The following is a 13,008-nucleotide window of genomic DNA, read 5'->3' on the forward strand; positions in this document are numbered from 1 at the left end:
ACATGCCCAGATTGCAGGCTCAATTCCCAGTAGGGGGTGTGCAGGAGGTAGCAGATTGATGATGTTTCTCATCTAGTTGATGTTTCTATCTCTTTATCTCTCTCTCTAAAAATCAATAAAAACATATTTTAAAAGAATAGAGAGAGGAGAGATCTGTACAACTGTTGCATTGTGCTTGACCTGAAGCCTGTGGACTAATGCAATTAAGGCTTGCAAGAATTTTTTTTGCATGTATATTACGTCAGATTAATTTAATACAAGGGAGTAGCCCTGACTGGTGTGGCTCAGTTGGTAGGCGAGTTGTTCTATCCATTGAAAGGTCCTGGGTTCCATTCCCGGTCAGGACATATGCCTAGATTGGAGGTTTGATTTCCGGCCCTGGTCAGGGTGCATGCTGGAGGCAACCAATCAATGTCTCTTTATTCTCTCTCTCTCTCTCTCTCTCTTTCTCTCTCTCTCTCTCTGAAAAAAAATCAATGAAAATGTCCTCAGGTGAGGATTTACAAACAAAAACCAAGAGAGTAGGAAACAGAAGAAAAGGGAGCTATAAATTTACCTCCGGATAACCCCTGCTCACAGCTTTCCAAATAAATAAATAAATAATAATAATAATAATAATAATAATAATAATAAAAATAAAAATAAAGCATTACCTACTATTATATGAAAATTAAGTAGAAAATACAAATACTAATTAGGAAGTAAAATTTCCCCTTGCCTTGCCTCAGTTGGTTTCCTAAAAGATAATCATTGCCGCAGGTTCAAAACTTGTTTTTTGATGTGTCTCACTCCTAATAGTGGGCAAGACTCTTGATATAATGGTAATGAGCCAACCTTTGAATCAGTTCATAAAATTGGGATTTTACTTCACTTTTAGTGACCAGTTGCTCTAGCTTCTGAATAGTTACTTCTTAATGCTAGAAAATTCAATACCAAATAGGTACCCATTAGGCCAAGGCAAATTGTTCTTATTTTAGGAAGTCAAAAGCACACATATTTTTATTTTTTCTTATTTCTATCTGGTACAGGTCCCTCAAGTCAGGAACAGAGCATCAAAACTGAGATTTATAAGACAACAGACCAGGCTGCAAATGCAGATGCTGCTGAGAGTCAGGGCTACTCATGGTCGGCAGCATATGGAAAACGACGTGGAAAAAAAGAAGCAAGTGTTTCAGAAAAGAATGAGTGTGGATCCAAAGGAAGGAGCTTTAAACAGCCTAGTCGAGGGCGTGGCTTAGGTAATAGAGCTGGGTACCCATCTGCTGATAAGATTGCCAGGGATAGCCCTTTCTGCCGCTTTTCCTTGGAGACACAAGTCATGAAGCAGCCCAGAGCTCCACAAGTAGAAAATATTACTCCTCGGGAGTTGCTTTCAGATGAAAATGACACGAGAAGGAGACTGACTGGTTTAGATTTTAAAACCAGAAAAGCATCAATGTCATATATCAGACCTAATGACAGGAAAGGGTCCATGGCTAGTGGTCCATCACAATACCTTGAAGATGAGGCTTCTGGAACTAAGAAGTCAGATAACATAACTTCTCTTTCATCAATGGTAGAAAACTCTTCAAAAAGCCAAGAAGATACCATATTCTCAGTGACAGGGGAGCCTCAGGTGCATATGGATCCCACTCATATTCAGTCAGAAGAGGAAGAAGCTTCCAGCATTGATTCAAAAAGTGACCAATTTGAAATGAAGTCAGCTCAGGATAGCTCAACTATCTGCAAGGAAAAGCCTTCTGGAAATGTCATCCAGGCCTTTCCAACACGTGTTTCGGATAAGGCAAGTGCTTTGACAGAGGGAGGAATTTCTGTAGAGAGGATGCCTCCCAGAAGCCTTTCCCAATCTTTGGGGAAGCCGGAAGCTGAAGGAGCCTTCTTAGATTCAGACAGTATTTCAGAGGTGGAAAGTGGTTCTGATCAACAGCTGACTCCTGGATACGTTTCCCAGTCTCTGGGGAAGCCCAAAGATGAAGAATTGCTCTCAGATTTAGAGAGTGCTTCTTCAGAGAAGGGCAGTGGTTCTGAACAGGAGCCGGATCCCAAATATTCGTTTCAGCCCGTGAAGTCCAAAGATGATCAAGAAGCCTTCCCAGATTCAAACAGTGTTGTTGGGAACTTGTGCAATTCTCATGAGCAGCTGGCTGCCAGGTGTGCTTCCCAGACTTTGGAGGAGCCTGAGGACAAAGTGCCCACAGAATCAAATAGTAATTCTGCAAAATACAGTAATCCTAAGGATTTGAGCAGTTCCGAGGGAGATATGCCTTCCAAACGTCCTTCTCTGGTGTTGGAGATGCCCACAGCCCAAAAGGAAATCTTGGTTTCAAAGAAGACACTTCAGGAGTCAGTTGTATCTATGGAGCAGACTCCTCCCAGAAACCTTCCTCAGCCCTCTGTGAAGCCATCTGTTCAGCAGCAACTCTCCTCAGATTCGGGGAATGCTTTTTCAGAATGGGTGTCAACACCTCCCATGAACTTTTTCCATTCCTGGCTGAGCCCTGAATCTGAGGAACAAGCCTCTGCAGGTCAAGCAAGTATTGCTCCTGAGTGGGGCATTTTTATGGAGCCACTGCCTCCCAGAAAGCATTCAAGGCGCCTGATGAAGCATAAAATTGATCAACCAATCTCCTCAAGTCCAGAAATTGCTATTATTGAAGGGACCACTTCTACGGAGCTAAAGCCTTCAAGAAATAATTCTCAGCTTTCAGTGAAACCAATAGCTGAACAAGAAATCTCTGCAGGTCCAGAGAGCACAGCTGTTAAGGGGAGCATTTCTATGGAGCCTCCTTCTAACATTTTAGCCCAGCCCAGGATGAACCCAGCAATTGAACAAAGTGTGTTCCTAAGTTCAGAGGGTGCTGGTAGGATCATTTTAATGGAATCAAAATTCCCTGATTGCTTAACAAATCCTCAAGACAAGCATGTCTTCTTAGAGAACACTGCTTGTAATAAGGACATATTTGTGGAACCCCTGTATCCAAACTTCCCTGGTCATCCACAGACTATTTCCAGTGACCCAGGGAGTGCGTTCACAGGGTGGAGTAATCCTGTGGTGCCTCCCAGACACACAAAGGGCTCCTGGGTGATCACCAGCTTTGAACAACAACCATCTGCAAGTCCAGGGAGCACTGCTGTGGAGTGGGGAAATCCTAGAGAGCCACTACCTCCCAAAATGCCTTCTCAGTCCCTAAGAAGACCAGTTGCTGAGCAAGAAGTCTCAGGTTTGATAAGTGCTCCTAAAGAATGGAGTGGTCTTGTGCAGCAGAAGCCTTCTCCATATATTTTGCAGCCCTGGGCGAGCCCTAAATTTGAGCAAAAAACCTATGTAGGTTCAGAGACTCTGCCTCCCAGAAAGCCTTCACAGCATCAGATGAAATCAGTAGTCAACCAACCAATCTCTGCAGGTCCAAAGAGTGTTGCCATTGAGGGAGACAGTTCTACAGAGCAGCTGCCTCCCAGACATTGGTCCATTGTGAGACATAAAATCCAGAAAATGATGCCAACTTCTGAGAATGCTGCTGTTGGGTGCATTTCTGAGAGGCCACTGCCTATCGAATATCCCACCCACTTCTCAAAGCCTAACATTCAAGAAATATCCTTACATACAGAGAACCCTGCTGTTGAAGGAAGCATGTCTAAGAAGTCACTGCATACCAAGTGTCCTTCTCAGTCATTTGTGAAATTTATGGCACAGCATGTCTTTTCAGAGAGCCCTAATGTGGAGGAGCAGGTTTATGTGGATCCTCTGTCTTCTAATCAACCTTCCAAATATTTGTTGAGATCTACAGTTGAGCACCAAGCTTTCTCAGGTTGTGAGAGTGCTGATATCGAGGGAGGCATTTCTTCAAAGCTGCTGCCTATGAAATTCCCTTCTCATTCCTTGGGTTGGCCTGAAGACCCATATTCAGAAAATGCTCCTGTTAAGTGTAGCTATCCTCAAGAGCAGCTGCTTCCTGGATACCTTTCCCAGGCATGGGGGAAGCTTAAGTATGAGCAAGAAGTATCCTCAGTTTCTGAGAGCTCTCTTAAAGAATGGAAGAGTTCTGAAGAGCAGCTGCCTTCCAAATGCCCTATCCAAGCTGAGGATGGGGCTGAATTCCAGCCACAGATTTCTTCAACAGGCTCAGTGAGTGTACCAGTAGAGAGGAGTAGTGCTGAGAATCGTCTGCCTGCCAGACACCCTTTCCAGGCTTTTACAGAACCTCAATATAAGCACCAAGTTTATTCAAGTTCCACGAGTGCTGCTGCCAAGGGAGCCATTTCTGAGAGCAATCCTAGCAGCTGGTCCCTCCCAAGAGGTCCAGCTTCTCCAAGCAAAACTAGGGGACACAGCCAAGACTCTGAAGATCTCTTCAAGGACATCTCAACTCCTGCTACCAAATCTGTGAAGTTCACCCTTGCTCCTGCATGGCCACCAATCACTTCTGGGGACACTTACTCTAAGGAGGATGTTCTTGAGAGTAGTGATCAAAATAACGACTATTCAAATTTATCCACCAGTGAGGCTGATGTTGAAAACCTCTTTGGAGTTCGACTGAAAAGGATCCCTTCCTCACAGAAGTACAAGAGTAATGAACAAAACAATTCTACCACGCTTCCTTCACTCCCCTTGGGCCCAGTTTCATCTTACACAGATAGAGAACCACAAATCAGAAGTGCTTCCCAGGGGCTGCTGGGCATCACCAAGAACCTTACCACAACATCTGATGTTGCAGAGAAGCAAAAGAGCAAGCCTAAATCTGACAGCATGCTCAAGAAGAAACCTGATTACAAGATCCCAGGTGAGACTATCTTTCCAGATGACAGTTAGGTACCAAATAGAAGGAAGAACTGTAAATCAAAGTCTTGAATGGGGAGAAATCTGTTATAGCCTTGCCTGCTCAGTTTTTTCTTTGATAGGGTTGTCTTGTTGATTTGGGGGCAGTGCTCCATTCTAGATTAAGGGATTCTCTAATGGACTCATGACCATCATCCCATTCCCGCTCTCCCACCCTCTGTACACTTTACATTTGGATGAAATATTATGATTTTCCCAAAACACTTTTACATGTATTATGCTTCCCCCAACATCATGTGGATTTTTAAAGACAGCTCATTAATAGAGCATTATATTCAGACTCTCAGCTTGAAATCTTAATTTACTGTAAATGGTTGTACTTCCAGAGCTTCTTCCCTAACCTGAAATGTCTAAGAATCCAGAACTAGGTGATCTTTTGAGCACTAATCTCTCACAAAGTCTTTGCATCTTCAGACTCATCATCACATAGTCTTGTATATGCCTATAACCACACCCATGTACCCTCACACTTGCATAAGGAACTATGAATTAACAAATACTGTAAGCATTTCCTTGGAATTAGAGGAATGACATTAATGGCTAATGGCCTGAACCTCTGGCCTCCTAGGAATTTTTCCAGCCCACCTGGCCACCTTTGTCCTATCATGATTTAGAGATAGGCAGAGGGATGGACAAGGAAGGAAAAGGTACCAGTAAGAGAACAGTATGTAAACTTAGAAGTACAGCTTCTTATCTATCCAAAGAACTCCGGCCTTACTAGGTTGTGGGAGGGTACAAAAGAAGGGGGTTCTTCTTTATGTGATATCTATTTATTTTCATTGAGCAATTCACAAGGATCCCATTGGGACATTATTATGGGTAGGACCCAGCCTGGATAGGCACTCAAGACTCTGTCTGCCTTGCTTCAGTTCTAACTCCTTTAATTCCCTTCTCAGGAAAGGCTCCTGGTAAACAGTCAGGTTCTGCCACCTCAGAGCCACCTTGGATAACCATGGTCAAGCAGAAGCAGAAGAATTTCCCTACCCAGGTTCCTACAAAAGAGCTGAAAACCAAGAATAAAGCTGGAGCAAAGGCTGGTACTAAAGTGCCTAGAAATGAGGTAGGACCTGGGGCAGCCCACAAAACACTCCCAAAGGTTACATTGGAATCTTTTTCAGGCATGCAGCTTCCCACTTCTTTGGTTGCATTAATCAAGACTCTGCAAAGGAAAAGACTTGCTTTGTACTCAAACAAATGTGCTCCACTTTGTGCTTTTAAAGAGTGTATGAAAGTAATGCATGTGAAAAGATTCTATAAATCAAATCCTGTCCTAAACATTCTAAAGCAGATTCCATGAAATTGGTTGAGAAATAAGGAGTAAGTCATAAAAAATCCTTATGATGGGATGGAAGCTTTTTTTTTTTTTTTTATCAATGGGGTGAAAGATGAAGAACTATCCTTACAGATATTTTAGACACACACACACACACACACACACACACACACACACACACACACACACATTAATTTAGATCAGTATGGAGAGGTTCATTTGAAAAACTTAAACTGTACAATTTTGAAAAGACCTATGGTTATATTGTTTTCTAGTAATGCAAGGAGTGCAAGTCAGATGTCAACAAGTTTTGCTCAATAGAAATTCTATAGAACTCACTTCAGTTAATTGATAAAACTTTATTATAACCACCACATTCTGCTACCTTGCTGTCAAGTGCTAGGGAAAAGGTAGTTCTCAAGATTAATAATTCTCATGTCATCCTGTTTATACTATTTGTATGAGTAAGACAACCTTTTTTTCTAGATATGAAAAGTAGTAAACTTGAACCAGCTTAGATTTTGTGAACCTAAATTCTGAACCAAGGGGGCTCTCACTGCTATTTCTTTCCTTGTCTTTTTCTATATCTATCACTCCACATCTTCCCATTTTATTAATTTTGACCTCATAATACCCAGGACAGGGCTTATATCTTGTGATCATCTGAATAAGTAATTTGCTGTTTTCATGTTAGGCCTTACAAGCTTCCTGTTTTTATTTTTGTATTAAAGGGAGCTGACCTTGCAAAACGAAGCCAACAAAGAGAGATTTCTACTTCCAATACCAATAGACAGCAGAAGACAGCACAGATTAAGATACATGTCTCTACCAAAGCAGGTAAAAACACACACCTAACCCGCCCCCCCCCCCAAACATCCCTGGCAGAATTCTGTGAAACTCTTGGATTTTCAAGCTCTGACAATATATATCTTCCCACCCCCAACTTCAAATCAGCTTCATGAGTCTCTCATGGCTCTTTCATTAGATACAGATATTAATTTGTTTTAGGAAAATCCAACCATTATCGCTGTTATAAGCCCAGTGTGTAACTTTGAGAGTAGCTTCCATTTTTTTTACCCTACTGAGGAAACTGTGTAGGTACAAAATTATGATCATGTACTAAAATGTTCCTGAGGCTAGTATTTAAGAGGAAAGAACCAAGTTACCTTTCAGTTCATAGCAAAGCAGTGTGTTCTCATTTTCTCTGTTTACAATGAAACTATTAGGAATATTCCATTATAAAGACTCAATGGTATTGAATTTTTAAAGGGTTGTTTTAGCCCCTCTATCTTCTAAGCAGAGGTATGAGAAGTGGGGAAATGTTGAAAGTGAGGGAAAAAAAGTTATGCTGGAATAGAATAGAGTGTGATTTTATCAGCAGAGTTATATGCCAGAGGGTTGTTGTTTGTTTGTTTTTTCAGCAGGAGCAGGGGCATATGAATTTATATTGAATCATATTTGTCCTTTCCCTTAGTCCCCCTCATGAAGAATTAGACTAGGAATTTGGTAACCCATTGTCTGGCCAGAAAATAGTAGCACCTGACCTGCTCATAGATATTAATAGTCTCATGGGCACTATACTCCTGCCAAGTGGTTCTCAACTCACTGTTTTAGAATCACCTGGTAAGCTTTAAAAAAAAAATTACAGATGTTCCTGGCCCCATTTACAGAAATCCTAATTCAGTTAGTTCAGGAAATGACATAAACTTTGGTATTTTTATTTATTTATTTTTAAAGAATAGTTTATTGATTTTCAGAGAGAGAGAGAGAGAGAAACATCAACATCAGAATGCAGCATCAATCAGCTGCCTCCTGCATGCCCCTACCAGGGATTAAGCCAGCAACCTAAGCATGTGCCCTGACCAAGAATTGAACTGGCAACCCTTTGGTGCACAGAACGATGTCCAATTAACTGAACCACACTGGCCAGGGCTGGGCCTTTGTATATTTGAAAAGCTCTAGGAAATTCTAATGTGTGGCCAGAGTTGAGAACTATTGATTGAGTCTAAGCCACTAAGTTAATCAACCATAAAACAGGATGAAGAAAGGAGTAGAATTGGGGAATAGGGAAGTAAGTCTGCTTGGTTAGAGTAGTTGGTAAAGTGTTATTTAGCATAGACTTTTACCAGGTGGAGCTACTTTGTCATCATTTATGTTACACAACATCATGGATTAGCGAAAGAAAAATAATACTAGAAATTAAAAAAACTGAAGATACCATATAATATGATTTCTCTCTAATCTCAATTCAAAAGTATAAGCCAATACAGTAATAACCACCCAGACATTGGCAGTTACAGCTGTAAAGTAAGCATTTTCTCTCAGACCTTCCCTTGTCCACATCCCTGTGCCATAGCCATATTGATTTTACCCTTTTGCCATACCACCCATGGCATTGTCCATGCATTAAGTTTTAGAAAACAGAATAAATATGAAATAAGGAAAATTTTATTGTATTCTTTAAACATAGCTCAGTACCTCTGGGTCTTCTTACTGCTTGTGTGTTATTTGCAGTGGTTCCAATAGGATATGAAAATGAGAAGATAATTCAAATGCCTGCCATGAGAAAAGAAACCAGACAATCTTCAGCTCACCCAACCATGTTCAAAGAGCCAGATGAGCCAATCTGGTTCTCCATGGCCAAGAAGAAAGCCAAAGCATGGAGCCAAATAACAGAAACCATGCAATAAGTAGCTCCTGGGTGGAGTATCAGCATTTCAAATGATAATTGCCAAGAGCTTTATTAATGCTATGCACTGAATTACTTAGAAATGTAACAATTTTTTGATAAGCAAAAAAGCCTTAAAACGGGAATTAAAACTAATAATTATGCGAGGGAAACAAATGCCACAATGCCTAATGTTTAGTACAGTCATTGCCAGCATCTGAAAACCCAGCATTTCCTCTATAAAAACTATGTAAAACGTAGAATTTTGAAATCTTTAACGTTGGGCAATGTGCTTTAAAAGGGCAAAAGTAAAAACATTTTGTTGGAACAACTAAGATAGGGGTCATTTCCCTTGATCAAATAAATTAATTCTAATGGAAATGTCCAGATGATTTGGCTCAAGGATTGGCTTTTAGGTTTCTGAGCCTAATTAAATGCTTTAGTTTTTGGTTGCTGCTCCAACTTTGCAAAGGCCCCTAGAAAAGGTGGTGGAAGTGAAAATCCTGGTCTCCAAGAAAAATTTTGCAAAGCCAATCTCTTTAAAACACCTTCTTTGTATACCTGGGAAATCCCAATGCCTGCAATTTATTCAGAGCTCTCTCTTTACATATTCACCATATCAGTCTGTCACAGGTCTGACAGCCTTGAGTATCTTCCTGTGAGGCAGAATATTGCTTGGACATTATCATGCTCCTCTGGATGGTTAGTTCACCAGTCTTTGTCTGCTTTCCCCAACACCACTGTGACCCTCTCCAGTTGCTCAGAAGTGTACTAGATATACATATCCTGTTTTTATTGTTGTCAATCCTCACCCAAGGATATTTTCCATTGATTTTTTTAGAGTGAAAGGGGTGGGGGAGAGAAAGAGATATTGGTGGTTGCCTCCTGGATATGCCCCTACCAGATAAGGGATGGAGCCTGCAACTGAGGTACATGCCCTTGACCGGAATTCAATCTGAGACCTTTCAGTCCACAGGCAGACACTCTATCCACTGAGCCAAAGTGGCTAGGGCCATATCCTGTTTTATAAGCCCTGAAGACCCTGTTGAAATTCCAAGTTCTGTAGATGCCAAAACATATACTTTTAGCCAAAAAGCCTTCCATGAAAGAAGCCTGGGGCCACTTGAGAGATGCCTTACCCCCTGGCTCCAAATTTAAGGTAGAGACCTCTGCATAGCCTCAGAAAACTTTCCCTCAGAAAACTCTGTTTCACAAGATTTTAGCCCAAAGCAAGACTGCCATATAACAGTTAACTTTCTGGTAACTGGAAGTCTTGAGTGATTAAATCAGCCTCTTCCTGCCCTCTTTCCTAAAGACACACATCTCAAAAGTTTGATGGCCCTCACCTCCCCAGTGAGCCACTCACTCACTCTCCCCTTCTACTCTATTCCCCAAATATACCAAATACTAAGGGAGAGCCCCATGTGAATGCCTGCACAGTAGCTAACTCATTTTCTTAGGAGACCCAGAAGTGTCTTAGTATAACTTTCATTGTGTCTGCCTCTACCACCTTGGGGCTACTTTGCATAAACAGAAATGCAGGGATAGAGACAACTGCACCTTTAAGTTCTGAATGGGGTGTCACTTCATGGAAAAGAGATTCAGGTGGGCAGTGAGATGCTAGAGCTAATTTAAACACTTTCAGTGCTTGGTTTTGCTGATGGTATAGTGTGACATTGTATAATCATATGCTGGATTTTGCATTTTCTCTATAAAACTTCTATTTTTCTGGTACTATATCTTTACCCTTTTGATAATGTTAGGTTTTTTATTGATTTGGTTTGATTTCCTTTGTATTCCCATAGTGAATAGTTCATTAAGATAGATGCCCTTTACCCAGGTAATCATGCAGATAAGTTGCTATACCTCCCTTCCCCCTTTTCTCAGGGTGGACCACTATTAGGTTATTCTTACTCTAAGAACATTCCATTAACAATTTCTTTTCCACAGGTAATAACAAAACTGTTTTAAAGTAGATATTAAGTTTTTTTTAATGCCTACATGCACATTTTGATAAGTTTTAAATTTTTAGCATTCTTGATTTTGGCTATATGCAAAGCAAATAAAGTAAATAAAGCTTGTTCTGTTGTCATCTTTGTATGTCACATGGGAAGGAAAATCAAGTAAAATACTGACTGTTCAGACCAGAGGGTTATCAGAGAGGCAAAATTATCTTAAGAAGTTGTGTATGGCATAACCAACTTGTGCCTGACCAAGCTGATGGCCTCTAGTTGGCTATTTGTACATGGGAGTGTAGTGTTGAAGAGGTTCTCATCTGTGTAAACACCTGGGGAGCAAAGAGACTGGTAAGAGAAAGAATGCTAATGGGGATGAGTGTGTATGGGTGCGGGCCAAGATGGTGGTACTGCAGCCTGCTCAAGGGACTGGGATCAAGTCCTAAAGCAATATGTGCTATTGGAACGAGCTACTATCAAAAGTAAAGGGCCCTGCTGTGCTCAGGTAACAACTTGTTACATGGAGCAATCAAGGGAAAGGGGTTATAGATCAGCTTTTGAATCTGGCCCTCCTGAAGCATTTGTAAAATTTGTGAGGTTCAGTAAAAGAGTTCAATTAGGGATCCACATACCCATATGCATAAAAATATTTAAAAGAACAAATAAACCATTAAGTAAAGTAAGTTGTATCTTCTTTATGACAAATGTACCTTCATAACCACCTGAAAAGATAGGTTGAGATTTTGAATTCTTAGACTCCTGTAAGTCCTGCTCCAATGGTGTAGGAAGAGTTGTACCCCTTCTCAATCACCTAGACTAGACCAGACCCACCCTCAGTTCTGAGTATATACTACCACCCCTTAGGCCTGGGAGCACAGGCCTCAGTAATGTAGTCAGTCCTCCCAGAGACAGCCCCAAGAGAAACACACAGGCCCTGGCAACAGACTTGAAACTATAAAGGCGTGCCAGGTACCTGGAACATGGGGTAGCAGGGGCACACCCCTTCTTCCATGGGTTAGGCTCCTGGCCCTGTAAGGATGGGCATGGTTAGAAGAGGACAAAAGTGAGGACTCTAAAGCATAGAGCTCAGGACAGAAATTCCTCTTGCCTGGGTCTAAGAACAAGACTATACTATCAATTTATACAATGTAAGCACTGAAAAATCAAAAACAATTTGAAGGTGTTTAAATCACTCTATATGGAAAAATGTCTATTGGCCTGCTCTTTCATTTTAGGTAATGATGACAAAGGGCCTGTGTGCCTTTGTTTCACCATGTGGTTCCAGCCATAAGGACAATAGGGGGGTGGAAGCATGAGTGGGGAGGGGGTGGGGGATTGGAATGAGAGGTTGAGGACAAATATGTGATACCTTAATAAAGAAATTTTTTAAAGGAATACATAATACATTTTAAAACATTGACACATACAAAAAGCGATTATGGGCATGTGAAGTTTGCTTTACTTTAATAGGCATTAGTAGAACACCTACTAAGTGAAAAGCTCAGGAGCCTTTGGAAAAGAAAGATAAACCCTTTTATGGTCCCAACCATTCAGAATTTCAGAGTCCAGGTGATCAGGGGTTGGGGGGCAGGGGAAGTAGATACACATACAGATATATATGCATACACACACACACACACACACACACACACACACACACACACTCAATGCACAAATAAATATTAGGACATGAATGTTCATATTAGCACTATTCATAATAGCCAAAAGTTGAAACAGCACAAATGTCCATCAATAGAAGAATGGATAAACAAATTGAGGTACATGCATATAATAGAATATTATCCTATCTAATAAAAAAGTAATATGCAGATTGACCATCATTCCAACACACAAGATGGCTGTCCCCACGTGGTCAAAGATGGCTGCCCCCATGTGGACACAAGATGGCCACCACAAGATGGCCAGCAGGGGAGGGCAGTTGGGAGGGACCAGGTCTGCAAGGGAGGTCAGTTGTGGCTGATCAGGCAAGTAGGGGAGGGCAGTTGGGAGGCACTAGGCCTGCAAGGAGGGCAGTTGAAGACCATCAACCTTGCAGGGGAGGGGTGTTAGAGGTGACCAGGCCAGCAGAGGAGGGAAGTTGGGGGAAAATGGGCTGGCAGGGAAGCAGTTAGACATCAATCAGGCTGGCAGGCAGAAGTGGTTAGGGGCAATCAGGAAGGCAGGCAGGTGAGCAGTTGGGAGCCAGCAGTCCTGGATTGTGATAGGGATGTCCACTGGGATAGGGCCTAAACATGCAGTAGGACATCCCTTGAGG

At 41.6% G+C, this 13,008-nt stretch overlaps 1 protein-coding gene across 1 annotated transcript in view; it reads left to right on the top strand.

Annotated features, from left to right (window-relative positions):
• KIAA1210 (KIAA1210 ortholog) overlaps positions 1 to 9,302 on the top strand; it is a 30,946-nt gene extending 21,644 nt beyond the window's left edge. Inside the window, exons 8-11 of the mRNA XM_036443225.2 lie at positions 1,029 to 4,781; positions 5,734 to 5,897; positions 6,842 to 6,947; positions 8,625 to 9,302. Coding sequence (XP_036299118.1) covers positions 1,029 to 4,781; positions 5,734 to 5,897; positions 6,842 to 6,947; positions 8,625 to 8,800 — 4,199 coding nt within the window. The 3' untranslated portion in view covers positions 8,801 to 9,302. The remainder of the gene's footprint in view (positions 1 to 1,028; positions 4,782 to 5,733; positions 5,898 to 6,841; positions 6,948 to 8,624) is intronic.
• Positions 9,303 to 13,008: the final 3,706 nt, after the last annotated feature.

Source organism: Pipistrellus kuhlii, unplaced genomic scaffold, assembly GCF_014108245.1.
Source record: "Pipistrellus kuhlii isolate mPipKuh1 unplaced genomic scaffold, mPipKuh1.p scaffold_m20_p_19, whole genome shotgun sequence".
Classification (NCBI taxonomy): Eukaryota; Metazoa; Chordata; class Mammalia; order Chiroptera; family Vespertilionidae; genus Pipistrellus; species Pipistrellus kuhlii.